We start from the raw sequence: 14,333 nt of genomic DNA on the forward strand, positions 1-14,333 counted from the left end.
TAGTATTTATCATTTATATTGTCATGTCGGTCCTCTAAATGCCAGTGTTGATTACTTAGCCTAAAAAGTGCCTTGGATGATCTAGGATTTACCCAGTCAAATCAAGAAAATGTGAAATGTATCCCTGTGGTCAACATTCAACGTAGTTCACAAGTTAAAAAATACATTATTAGAGAAATACTGCAATTTCGAATCATGTTGCTAAATCTACTGTAAGACTCTGATGTTGTAGTCTCCACATCAATGCCCTGCAAGAGGATTAAGTTTTTATTTGGGTCAACAAAGCAGAATTCCTGGAAGAGCCTACTATTTTCAAGGCATAAAGCCAGCCTACGTGGAAACATGAGGCTCTCAATGGGGTTGGCAATCCAAAGTCGCCCTATTGGATGTGCAGCTGATTTTCCATGGCATGGTGGGGCTGATGTTCCTGGAATGCAAATTCACAGGGTGAGAAAAGCCAATATAAATACTCAATCCATGTGTGCTATTGTTACTGTTATGGGAATTATTTGAAAATTATTTAACATTGGTAGGTTTGAGGATATAGAAGCGAGGTAAGGAAACATCTTTCATTAATAGTTCTTATTTCATATCTTGTGGGTATTTGGACTTGAGATAGTCTGGAAAAACTGCACTCCTAAATTGTACTGTTAACTGAAGCCTCTAAAAGCTAGTGTTAATGGTGGGTCTCTCTTGCTTTTTCTCCTTTCTTACACCCTCTGCTCTTCCCTTTCCTTCTCTCTCTTGCTCATTCATTCCTGCTGTGCACAGTTCAGGATTTCATCTTCTTTCACCTCTAATTGGTCTCTTTGTCTCCTTTGCTGGAATGATTTTTCTAATCTGCAAAGTTTACTTTGTGTTTTTTTTTAATTTAAATACCTTTGATGTCTCCCTAGTCCATCAAGTGAAAGTTTAAACACCTCACAAGGTTTCCCACTATCTTGCCTCAGCCTGATTTTCTTACTACATCTCTAGTTACTGTGATACAAGCTAATAGTAGCTAGAGCAACTAGCCACAGTTGAATATATCCCCATTCTCTGGCCCAGTGCATACGCTGACATCACCATGCTATCCTGGGCAAGAATGCCTTGCCTCTCCTTTGTCCACCTGACAAATGCATACTTCTGGCCCAATGCAATGTCATTTTCTCTTTCTTAGCCTTCTTTGACTCTCCCTCTCTATACACCCATGCAAAATCAGTTATTCCTTCATCTCTATTTCTATTGCCCTTTATGTATATCGAACACAGCAGTTATCACATTACATTATTATCTATTTTGGGGTCTTGTCTCTTCAATGGGACTGAAACCTTTTTGAAGGCAGGGATGGCATCTTCTTCTCTGTGTCTCCAGCTCTTAGCACATTCAATGTGCCTGTGGGATGGTCCATATTAAACAGAAACAGTGTTTCTACTATAGGTACGATATACTGAGCACACCTAATGTACCAGGTAAATTACATGTTATCTGAGTATCTCCCATTTTCCATAGGAGGAATCTAAATCTTACAGAGGTCAAATAATTTGTCTGAAGTCACGTAGTAGGACCAACATTAATACCTAAGTTGGACTCCAAAGCCTATACTATGTTGCTGTTGACTAGATGGAGATATAAAAGGTCACTTTGGAAACGGTGCTAACCTACCACATTAAACTGAGTTAATGAATTACAGACAGGGACACAAAACTCACTGTTACCATCTACAAAAGCCTGATTTGCTTAGCATTGGAGATTATTCAGTATGGCATCTACAGAGCAATGCAGCAAACCTTGGTACCTCTTGTGCATTTGAAAGGCTCTTGGCTCTTGACAAAACAATCCTCCATTCTCACAATAGGTTGATGGCCTATTTTACAGGTGTAAACCATCTCAAGGTCACACAGCCTGGCACCAGTTGAACAAGCCTAGAAGTTTTTTGAGTTCCTTAAAAACATTTTTTTTTCTTTTTACTTAAGCTACTATATCCCATTAAGTGTAGTACTTCTAGAGTGAAAGCAGTATGCCAAGCTGAAATGGATCCTTAGGAGAGGGGGCCAGGATTAAATGCCACAGACTTTCTAGAGCAAGACAGTATCTGAATCTGTAAGAGGCAGACCAGGACAGCAAAGCTTGTCTACCACCACCGGTGGCCACAGAACCATACCTTTCAGTAATGCTGCATCAGTTAGCTTGTCGTAAAGTGCAAGCCTAAAGCCAAAAATGCTGTTCAAAACAAAATAGGAGGTTTCTCTAACCTCTAATTTAACTGTGCGAGGTCCTGTTATTAATTAATAGGTACCTTCACCAAGGACAGTTAAGAAAATCAGACAACCACCAGGTTGCTTCCTATTCCTCTTGACTTCTTATTGAATAATTTTTATCAAGTGAGCTAAGCACACATTTTCCTGTAACTCAGTTATTCAGCAAAACGTCTAAAGCTACTTAACTGACGCAAAGCAAACAAACGCTAGAGCCCTGGTGTGATGCTTTCCATTTAAAGGGACACTCCCTTCCCTTAGAGCCGTCTTCCCGCACCACCACTGCACCAAGGGCTAGTCTGTTGTTTAAAACAAACACATCAAAGATTGACATTGAAATGGTCTTAAAGAGCCCGGGTTAAGGAAACAAGATGAATCTGTTAGATGAGGTGCTTAATGTTCCAATAGTTACATTAACAGCCTCCCTCCTCCCCATTTCAAACGTCTGAACACAACCCTTCTCCTGGGGCGATGGGAGGTAAGGGGGGGGGCGTCAAACTTTGTGAATCCTGGTTTTGTAAGGATATTGACATAGTAGATGCTTGGCAATTAAGGTAGAATTTCACTGCATCTCCTGCTTTAAAGGAACAACTTTATTCTTGACGGAGCCCACCTAACAATTTTATGGCCAGTCATCTGCAGTGAGCAGAACCAGTCTTTTCCTTTCAGAATCTGGAGTAGAAGCTTTATTTCACTGCAAGTTCTCTGTGACATTTTGCACTCTCGTGATTTAATGCACCAAAGAGGATCTTTAACTCTTGGTCTACACCAGTGCAAATAAAGGTTAAATCTCTCACTAACCATCATGAACTAGCTTAATAACTCACGAGAGGCTATGGAAAAAGAAACCGAGAAAGCAGGTGTGCAGACTTGATTAAAACGTGCAAAACCCGCACAACCGCAGGCAAATGTACTTTATCCTCACACATCCCCTAGTACCGGCGGCGAGGTCCGCAAGCAGGGGAACTTCTACCGCGCCAAAAAAACACGATCCTGCGAGCAGGGCCTAGTAACACAGGGGCTTTTCTTCCGAACGGTGTCCCGACCGGAGCTTGCGCTGAATGCCGGGGCTCCTATTGGCCACGCACGGTGGGGGAGGAGGAGACTGTCGGGGAGAGAGACGGGAGGAGGGGAGAAGGGGGCAAGGCCTTTTCCCTGCCCCCTCCTGGCCCCCTCCGCAGGCAGCCGCCCGGCGCCTCGTGCGTGGTTACTATGCAAATTGCACCGATTGCGGAAATAAACAAGGGGGTAGGGAGAGGAGAGAGGGACTGCGAATCGATTGCAACTTCTGCAAAGTCTCGTACAATCCAAAGCACACAAGACAAAACCAGAGAGAATCTGAGAACCAGCCAGCCCGGGTTGGATTGCTATCAAAAGAGGAGAGAGACAGTGAGAGAGGCAGAGAGAGCGCATTGCTATTGCAAAAGCCTTCTGATTTGGAGTTTAAAAAAAAAAAAAAAAAAAAAAATCTCCAAGAAGCCTGCAATTGGCCAACAGCTTTAAAAAAAATCTCTTCCGGGTTTTCAACGGTTCCAAGTTTATTTAGATTTTTTTTTTTTTAATGCATAAAAAGGGGGACAACAAATGAAGCAATTCGTCTGAACATTTTAAAGTTTCTCACGTACTCTTTTTACATTGCAATGGTACGTGGTACATCTTAAACTTTCTATTTTGCGTTTATACGATGTGTGTTTTATAAACAACAATAATGGCAGAATGATTTTGTTTAATGGCTAAGACTTTAAAATTTCTCTGGCTTGCATATGCGTTTTAGTGATTGCTGGGTGAATGTCTATTGTGATGGTTTTGTTTTAAAGACGTAGCTTTGTGGATGGCTTTTTTCTTTCTTTTTTCTTTTTTGCTATGTGCATCAAAGACCGGGTTTCCTTTTTTTTTTTTTTTAACCCCGAGATTTGAAAAAATTGCTGAGCTTGACAGATTTTTTTCCTCCTAGCGCTTGCTCGATTCCAGAAGGGGGGGAAAAATCCTGTACGTGCTCTGTTCTGTAAAAAGACGTCTGGCCTCAGCAGTCAACCTAACTCGAAAAGAAATGTCTGGACCCGGAGAATAATTGACGATTCGATCCTCTAATCAATGGGACAACATGGGAGATTGACAAAAGCCTTATCCAATCATGAGGAGGCTTGGGTGTACAATGGTTCTCAGTAGCCAGAGGGGGCGGGGCAGAAAAGATCTGAAGTTCTCTGCGGCTCTGAAGGGGATGGTGTGGTTCAAGCTGTCAAAGCTACAAGCTCTTCCGGATTTAGCAAGCACAATAGGAAAGTTTTTGAGTTTAAGAAAAAAAAAACACGGGAATTTTTGCATAAGGTGTAACGCCTCCTTAACTGGCTTTCAGAAAAAGTTAGAAAAATTCTTCTAGAGAAAAATTAACTTTGCTTTATTATTTTTAAATTCGGGGAAGCTGTCGACTGTTGTGGAAGGGGAGGGTCAACTTTTAAAAATGCGTGGCTTAAAAACTTTCCTAAGCTACAGGATGGTATTGAGCTCTGGGAAGTAACATATTGAATACGCAGCATTGCTGAACTTCCCTGGTTATCTTAGAAGCTTTGACTTTTCAAGTACTTGGAAGGAATAGGAAAGCCTCTCTTTTTGAACTCTAAACAAGTTTTAACAGAGAGAGAATGTTTCACAGGTGGACTGACAGCTGTTTTATACATTTGAAAGGAAGAGGGGGAGAGAGAGTGTGTGTTTTCTCCACTTTCCTTGAATTCTGCTGTTTAAATATATGGTCAGTAGCAAATAGGATATTAAAACTGGCCAAGTTCACATTTGTTCTTGTTACCACAACAACCCCTGTGGAGGGTGTGTGTGGAAGATTGCTGACTTGCTAACTCTTAGTTGGAGACTGGCCTCTTGGACAAGTCTTTGATACCAATCCAGTGGAAACCAACTGTAGTAGCTTGTCTTGGAGACAGTAACTGGCAGCCTCTGACTAAAGTACATCCATCTCTTCCTTCCCTCTGAGCATTGTAGACACCTAATTCTGTTGGGAAGTGAATGGAAAATAGTATGGGCTCTTTCTCATCTTTGGATTAAATTCCCATCGAGCTATTTCCCAAGGCTTTCGGCCTTCTAATCAAATCTGGTTTGGAAATTTGATGTTAAAATCCACTTGGATGCTCAGTTGAGCAACATTATTCAATTTCGTATTATATGCATCTAAGAAAAATCTGCAGACAAGTGACCAGCAGGTCAAAAAACTAGAGAAAAATATTGGAAAATGCTAGTGATAAAGTTAGTCCTGGTAAGAACTACAGAGTTAATGGCATTGTCACTTATGAACCCCAATTTTATCTTTACTGCTTGGGGCATTAAAATCTAAATCATATTAAGATCTTCCTATCAAGTAACCTCCAAAATGAGAAGTATTTGAGCTATACATATAAGTGAAACCTTATTGACGTAATTTATATATCTAAGAGGATTTCACTAAAGCTGGCAAGGTAACATTTCTGCAAATAAAACACAGTAAATGCAAGGCTGGGCTCTGTGCCAGGAAGAATATGGATAGCAGAGAGCATGACAGGAGGCTCCTTTGCGCAAAGACAATCCCATTTCAAGGCAGCCTCCTAGCACTTGCAAAATAAATGATTGGAGCGGTTATTTCCAATAAGGGGTTTATCCTTCCTAACAATGGGTCATTTATATGATTGCAGTAAACTAGCTTTTGTACTTCACCTGTTTCCTACAACTGTTCTCTCTACTGTCCTTTCTTCCTTCTCTCCTCCTTCCACCCCTGCTCTCGCTCAAGTGTCTTGGTATCCTTGTGAACTCTGGACAAGGATTTACTTTTGCAACTTGGGAAGAGGGGAAAGAGTTGGAAATGTTTTTTACCCCCAGACTGCCCTTTGAGGAACATCTGTTTCTTTGTGTGTGTGTTTAAATTTATGCCTGTTGGAGAGAAAGTTACCAGAAGCCTTTCTTTAACTGTAACTCTTCTACTGTATTTTTCTCAGTCTTGTTTCCAAAGGCTGTAGTTGGAACTGTGCTTTGTAGTGTTTCCCCCGCCTCTCCCCCCCCCCACCTCCAACTCGCGGGGGAGGGAGCGGGAGCTGGCGGAGATAGGAGAGAAAGCAGGAGCGGATGTGAAGGGCTTTGGTGCTGAACTTGGATCCAGCCCTTGCCTAGAGGGCGCAAACAATCGTCCCATATCCAAAAGTCTTACGAAGGGCGCCAAAAGTTACTTAAGATAATATTGCTAACCGCAGAAAGCTGGAAATCGCGGGCACATTCACTGCTGCAACAAAAGAAGTTTTTAAACTAGAAATATCAGCATTAAATTACTTTCCCCTATTTTTAAAAACCAGGGCGATGTGCCAGTCTTTTTAAAAAAATTCCTTTTCTCTTTCTTGAGATTCAGTTAAAAGTAAGAATCTTTCTTGTTTTGGAAAGAGGCAGATGTGAAGTCTATCTTTTAATACAGAAAAAAAAAAAAGATTTTAATCTGCTCTGGAAGAGAGCTTCCCAAGAACATACACGGAACAATAACTTCTCACTGTGCCTCAGTTACATGTTGGGACCGTCCGCCAGAAACTTCTATCGAGGAAACTTGGAGCGAGTTGAAGTTATAGATCCCAGCAAAGGTTTTTGTGGCCAGGGAGGTTGTCTCTGTAACTCAGCTTAGCTTTTAGGACGTTTCTCTTCTACTGAAATTAAAGAAGAACCAAGGGAAAGCAGTTGTTTAGTTGGGGGAAAATGGGACTCTCTCATTAAAGATTTAAGTCATTATCTCCCCTCGTCCCTTAATAAATAATTTCAGAGACTTCCAAGGATATTTAGGAGCAGAGTATGTGAACATGGGTCTTGAGCATTCAGAAATTCTTTTAGCCATAAAGTAACTGGAGAAGAAGCATCAAATGATTTTAGACAGATGCAGAATACTTCAGAGGACTGTATTTTGCTTTCTCCAGTAACATATTTCTTGCTCCTTACTTAAAAAAGGGGAGGGCGTGCGGTGGGGGAGCATAGTCTGGATGAGAGTGACCTTAGCATGTCACCTCACACTCACCTGCAGAGTGGGCATTCCTACAGGAGTTTCCTCTCTTCAGAGGCTCCCTGGCTATGTAACCTCTCCCAAGGTGCAGATTCTCCTGTCTGTGTGCCAGTGCCTTTCACCCTGATCGTTCCTTTCGGAATTTTGAGGATTCTCAGATGCAGCAGGCTTGCAAACTAGAGTGAGGAAGATGAGGAGGAGGGGATGGGATGGGGATCAGAAGGAAGAAGGGGTTTTTTGGTTTGTTTGGTTTCTTTCTTTCTTTCTTTCCATCAGGGAGGAAAGCCTGGAGAAAAAAATATGAGGTTAAAAAAACTGGAAAAGCAGGCTTATTGGCAACTTGCCAAACCCTAAAAACCACCCCTTTTTTCTGCCAAAACAATACTTTACCAAACCTAAAATAATTGCAGGAAGCTCTTTTCCATTTTAAGAACGATTACCTGGGGGAGGAAAAAAGAGGGGATTCTTAAAAGGCACCCTTCCAGAGGTGTCCCAGGAACAGGGACGGTAATGATAGCCTGTGTCCAGTTTTGGGCACGCGTTTGTGGACCAGAATATCTCCCTTCCCTTAGGGGACATCCCTTTCACATTTTTTGTTTCTCCTAAAAAGAAAAAAGATGTCACAGTTAAACCACTGTTGTTTCTGAACGTGATAGAACTTTTTCTATGGCGTCTGTGTTCAGACCCACTAGTTTCACAGTCCTGGGAGGGAGAACGTTCATTAATCTCCGCCTCCTTTTCTCCAGACAACCCCCCCTCACCCCCCAAATCCGGTGACTCTTCTGTGTGAAATTATTCCCCACCACCCCCGCTTCTGAATGCCATAGGACTGAAGCTGCACAAAGTTTGCAGGATTTTGTGCATAATTACCTCTACCGACGATCTATTCCCACAGAAAGCTCCGTTGGAGAGATTACAATGCTTTGAGCCGTACCGCATTTCAGAGGGGGAAAAAAAAGTTACCTAGGAGGTCTGATTTTTTAAAAAATTTGCATACATGCAAATTTGCCCCCTGGCCTTCTCCTCGGTTTTCTCCGTGCCCCACACAGTGAACCGGGAGCGCAGGGCAACCTGGCAAAGTTGCCCAAGTCCTCCACCGAGGTCCGCGAAGGTCTGCGGCGGGGCTTGGGGGATGGGGATGAGGAAAAGTAGTTTTGTTTGCTTAAGCACATCCTGTGGCAGCCTATAGCTGCCCGGGAGTACAGACTGTAACTGCTCCTCACTGCGTTACCCAGTAATGCGCTGAGCGGGGAAGCGGGGGCGGGGGGGGGCAGAGGGAGCGAGAGAGCCTGCGAGCGAGGGAGCGAGAGAGGGAGCGAGCGAGCGAGCGCGAGCGGCCGCGGAGGCTCGGGACCCGGCTGGCCGCGCGGCGCCGCAGCCGCCCCCTCCCCCACGCACCCCCCCCACCCCGGCGGCGGCGCGAGCGGGCGGCGGCTGTGCGGTGCGGTGCAGAGCGGAGGCGGAGGCGGGCGCGCGGGCAGCTCGCGGGCACCCGGCCGGGCGGGCGCGGGAGCGGGAAAGGGTGCGCTATGCCTTTAACGCCCGCGTACAGTAGACATGTATAGTGGAGTGTAGGGAAACTCTAGGCGGGGTTAAAGTTCAGCTCATGGAGCGGCAATCGCGCTGGCTGGCTGGCTGCAGTTGAGCCGAGTTGGAAATGTGAACGCAAGAAGCAGGCTTGATTTTTTTTCTCCCCCCTTCTCTCTCTCTCTCTTCCTCTCTCCCTCTTTCTCCTTTCTCACCCGCACTCACGCACACCTCCAAACCGCACACCCAGACGCACACGCACACCCCACCGCCCGGCAGTTATGTATTCTCCGCTCTGTCTCACCCAGGTAAGCAGCTGTTTGGATGCGGCGCGGTTGGGGGGGGGGGGCCGGGGTTGCGGGGGTAGACCTGGGGCTGGGCGCGGGGTACGGGGGACAGTCGCGCCGGCCGGGCCCGGAGCATGTGTCTTGGTGTGTGCCCGTGTCTGCGCGTGTTTCGGCGTGTGTGTGCGCGTGTGCTCGTGGGGGGGGGGAGAAATACAGCTTTAAGAAAGTAACTTTGTTTCCATGCGGGTGCATTCCTCTTGCACGGCCATTTGTGTGGGCACATGGCTAATGGCGCCCTCTTATTAATGCGTTAATTAATATCGGGGCGACTGACTGCGGAACGGCGGTGTTTTCGGACGCCCCGCACGTGTTTCGGCGGGGTTGCAGCCCATGACGCGCTGAAATCTGGACTCAGCGTTTCTGCAGCCGGCAGGCCGGTTTCTGTAGTTCCGCGGCTCCCGGGGAGGGGGCCGCCGACGGAGCCCACCGCACACCCCGCACGCTCGGGGCAGCTGAAAGCCCCGGGTGCGGGAGAAGTCACGACCCTGCGCCCACGGCCCGCGCGCGGAGTCCGCGCCGCGGCAGCCTCCCCAAACTCTTACTTTTGTTTATTGTTTGTCAGCCTTTGGGGTCCGGCCGCGGGAGGGACGCGGGCCGGCGTCCCGGGCCCGGCCGGGACAGCGCCCCTCCGACGCGGGCGGGCGGCGGCGAGCCGGCCCCCGGGCTCGGCGGAGCGGGGCTGCGTGGACGCGCGTCCCCCCGCGCCGGCCGGGTGGAGCCTGCGTCCTCGCCGCTCAACGCCCGCTAGCTTTCCCGAGTGAAAGTTTCGCTGTCGGGACGAGCCCACGCTGCGCAGGGCGGCGAGCGCCGGAGGCCGAGGGCCGCGCGGGCCGGGGAGCGCCGGGCGGAGTTGGGCTCCCGGCCGCGAGCCCGAGCAGCAACCCCGGGCCGGACGCCGCTCCCCCCGCCGCCTCCCGCCACCGCCGCCGCGGGACTCGGGCAGCTCCGCGCGCAGGACGGGGGCAACTTTTCCCCTCCGACTCTGCTCCGAGCGTGGGTCTCTCTCGCCCCCCCACCCCCGCCCCTCCTTCCCATGCCCTCCCTTTCCATCCCTCTCTTGTCTGCACCACCCCTAGGCAAAATATTGCTACTTCACGGCTCCAAATCTGGTCCCTTTTGAATATATTATTTATTTTCTTTTACTAAAAGGCATGTAGTCAAAGTGTTTTTTGCGCTGAAGAAAATTTTTGGAAAAAAGTGTGAGCTTTCATACTGTTATGGTACATTGCGATCTGACCATTAATCACCTACATGAAGTTGTATGCTTCAAGTAAAATGTTTATTTACCACTCCCTTAAAAAACCTGCTACCACTTACTCCTTTCATTTAGCAGGAGATAACGGTTTAACTGGAATACTTTATGGAAGGTTAGAAAGTATCAATAATTTTTTCCTTTTTCTCTCTAGATTCTGGATTCATTTCTCACATGACAGCCTTATTGCAATATCTAACAGGAATAATATTCGTTATTTGATCTCAGAAGACTCTTAAATGCATCTTTTATGTAGAAATGGTCTGTTTGGGATTTAGGCCTAGCATTAGTAATGGATAGCAGTTGCTTTTAGTTACTGTAAAAGTTTTTTATTTTTCCCTAACAAACTTCCAAAGTTCCTATTTTAGGAACTTGTGGAAGTATGGAATGAAACTTTTCCAACCACTTCTGGCAAGGTTCACAATTGCATATGGATAAGATGCAAAGTGTAAGAGAATTTGAATGAGTTATGACTACAGTGGAAATGCTGAGATTCAAAGGCTGAAGTTCTTGCTGGCAGAAGTTTGCAACATAGAGAATTGTAGACAATACCAGGGTGCTGCAATGGTGGGGCATGACCTTAGCAGACACATGAGTGTCTTCTCAAGTGAGCTCTGCAGAGAAAAATTTATATTTTGTGTTGGTGCATATATGAGGATACCTGTGTATCCTTGCAGGCCCAGGACATAGTCAGGTACCTGACAAAGCCGGATTCTCTTGGTTCACGAGCTATTATCACATTAAGAAAGTTTTGTTTTTTTTTTTTTAAACATATTTGGCAGTGTGATTGATACATTCACTAGGCCTTCTTCTGGAAACACCAGTAAAAGAAACACTTAGTGTAACAGTTGGTGAAGAAATTGTACTTTAAATAGTGAATGAGAGCCACGTATTTTGGGTTCTTCTTTTAAAAATTGATTAACAATTTTATGTAACTTGCTGGAATACTTATAAAGTTGTAGAGCCAGTTTTAGAAAGAAAACTTGGGTAGTTTATTGGTCATTGAACAAAGTCCAGTAAGCACAGTGACAGAAATACTCTAAATGAAAGAATAAACTCCATCTACGTGTATGCAATTTTTAAAACTTGATCAAGAAAATGTCAGGCATCTTCTTTTTGTCCATACAAGTGTATCATAACCAAATTGTTTACCTGGCCATAGAATGATAACCCGGTAGAAATTTATAGGTGAATCTTTAAAAGTAGTTCCAGCAATATCAACGTTCAGTGGTTCTTAAACTTGGCTTACTTACAAACAGATCAACATTTAAAGTGCTGATTCAAATTCATACTGCTTTTGAAACAGGTTTTCAGGTTTGTTTTCATTGATGATCTATAACATTCTCACTGAGTGCACGTGTAGAATATTCTTTATTATCTCCTGAATATTTTGAAATAGTACGTAGCTTATGGCAGTATGTGCAGCAACATGATTTATAGGGGCTTACTTTTTTAAAAAATTAATTTATGCTGGGCCTCAACATTTCCTGCAAGTTAATGATTTTCTTTACTTTTGATGATCTGGACTACTTCTAATTGTGAGTTGAGAAAGATGACTAGCTCTTTAATAGTACATGTGAGTAAAGTTATACAAAATGTTGTGCACTTTTATTGGCACGTTCTTGAAACCTTTGGGGAGTAATAAGTTGTAAATACTTTTGATGCACAATTGGGGACTTAGATTATTCTTAATGATTAGTTGACATGGTTGTCCTCATTTGAGGGTTTTTATGTTTTTATGATGAGATATATAGGTATTTGGTTGGCAGGTAAACAAAATGAACAGGAATGAACGCGGTTCGCAGTTCTGTGAGAAGCATACTAGGAGTCTCTTCAGACACTTAAATGCCATATTAGAATGTCTTTTTTAGGCAAGGCTTATTCTTATTAATGAAGCTTTTGAATAAGATACCATTTTAACATAAATGTGAATTGTTTGGAACTTAGTTGTTCTTTGCTTTATAAAACAGGCCTGAGATTTTAAGATGAAATCTTCTTTTTGGTGAAAGCTCACTTTGTAGTTAAGGTAGACTCCAGGAGTTCTTAACATAATACCACAGAGCCTTGGTCCCTAGCATGTTCTGTGTATATAAGAAAATAAGTCAATGTGAAGGACTGTTTCAAACCCTAATTTTATGTATTTTAGAACATTTCAAGGATGAGCTCAGAATTTAGTAATGTTTAAATGCTTTGCGGTTTGGCGTATACCTTATTAGATAAACTGTGACTTGAAAACACCCCCCTCCCCACCACCATTTCTCTCTTTTAAAGTATGGCAATAAGAAAGATTCTTAAACATCAGAAATTTAAAATGTTTATGGTAAAGAATAATATAATTCTTGTATTTTTTTCTGCTCCCTCTCCACTTGAAGAATGCACACATGTTAGAAAAGCTACTTCTCTTTTGGATTTTTATTGAAAAAGAGCAGTTTTCAAAGCTAAATTTGAAATGCAGAGCCTGAAATTTGTTCAGAGAGGAAAAAGATAAATGTCAATTATTGAAGTGATTTATTATATATTACATTAATATGTACTTCAAAAAATAGTCATATGTAGTGTTCAGATGATTGATTATAATTTATAATATTTTAACAGACTTGACAAAATATTTCTCCAATTTTAACCACTCAGTTTACATTTGAACATTTGAAAATTTAATAATTTCTTTATAGTAATAATATTTTGGACATTACAGTTACTTGTGCCTCCAAAGTATATATTTAGGCGAATAGTACAAACTGAAAAAGAATGCATTTTATAATATTTGTCTGTCCTACACCCTTTTTAAAAAAGGCATCAAATATCTTTTTGGTGTTCTTATCCTCATTTATCTGAAAGTAAATAATTTATCTTCTGGAGGTTTGTGCGGCAGAGAGAAGTTATGTAAGATTAGTGTGGGTTGGTTAATCAAAAGTTAGATGTACTCAGAAAGCTTTGTGGAGGTTACTGTTTAATTTTTCTTTAATTTTATATTTATATTTCCTAAGCAAATATCAAGTTAAAGAATCAAACATTTTCATAAGACAGTAAGAAAAATTTAAATGTTTTAAATTGAATTTTATTTTCGGGTTACTTGAATCTTAAGAGGCAACCGTGGGGGTTTTCCTGGAGTCTCGTAAACATTAAATGTACCAGGTTCTCTATTTCCTTGTGAGAAAAAGCCTGAAATACTAATTTCAAAAATTAAGTAAAGATTCTCTTTTTTAGGGATGATTATTACCGAAGGCATTTTACAAAATTAACTGTATTTTGTTGCAACCCTGTTGTCACAATGACGCATTCTATTTACTCTCTGGCATGTATGCTTTTCTTTGTCCCCCCACCCTTTTTTTTTCTTTTTGTTTCATTCCCATAGTATCAGCAAGTATGTCTTGGAACTAGATCTTTTATTTCAGCCTGAAGAATATGAAATTCATCTTTTGCATATGCCAGATTTTTCTAAGTTTTTGACTAAAAAAATTATATGCAACTGTAATCCTTAAGAAGGAATTAAGATGTTACCAAAATGCCTATGATAAACAGATTAGCGTCTCCATGCAGTATTTTTAGAGGGAAAGTCTTTGTTTTCATTGATCGGGGAGATGATTTTTTTTTTGCTCCTAGACTTCCATAAACATTGACTGGCATCTAAATGTTTAGGATTTGCCAATCTGGCGGCCGAGCCCTGGGTGTACTACAAGTAGTGAGGTCAAGGCTGGAGCAAAATTAGATATGCCTTTCTTGAAATAGGGTTAAGATTATATATTGTTATAAGCATTTCAATACATTTCACTTACTATCTAAAGGACTTGGGACCTAGGCTTGGCAGTAGACCCTGGTGCACATTGGTGAACATACCAACAGATTTTTTAATTTTTAGCCGTTTTCTTTTTTGAGATCGTGAGGCATGATACTGACAGTTTTCCTTTTCTCCCCCCTCAGACTTCCCATAGGCATCCTCTGTGTAATTTTGGTAC

General features: G+C 43.0%; 1 protein-coding gene across 5 annotated transcripts in view; it reads left to right on the top strand.

Annotated features, from left to right (window-relative positions):
* Positions 1 to 3,462: 3,462 nt before the first annotated feature.
* NFIA (nuclear factor I A) overlaps positions 3,463 to 14,333 on the top strand; it is a 369,211-nt gene continuing 358,340 nt past the window's right edge. For 2 of the 5 annotated variants that reach the window (XM_044238345.1, XM_044238347.1), the window contains exons 1-2: positions 8,062 to 8,352; positions 9,029 to 9,086. In XM_044238345.1, coding sequence (XP_044094280.1) covers positions 8,249 to 8,352; positions 9,029 to 9,086 — 162 coding nt within the window. In that variant the 5' untranslated portion in view covers positions 8,062 to 8,248. Of the gene's footprint in view, positions 3,881 to 8,059; positions 8,363 to 9,028; positions 9,087 to 14,333 lie in introns of those variants that run through there. The other 3 variants (XM_044238346.1, XM_044238348.1, XM_044238349.1) reach the window with 3 other exon arrangements.

Source organism: Neovison vison, chromosome 2, assembly GCF_020171115.1.
Source record: "Neovison vison isolate M4711 chromosome 2, ASM_NN_V1, whole genome shotgun sequence".
In the NCBI taxonomy this organism is placed as follows: Eukaryota; Metazoa; Chordata; class Mammalia; order Carnivora; family Mustelidae; genus Neogale; species Neogale vison.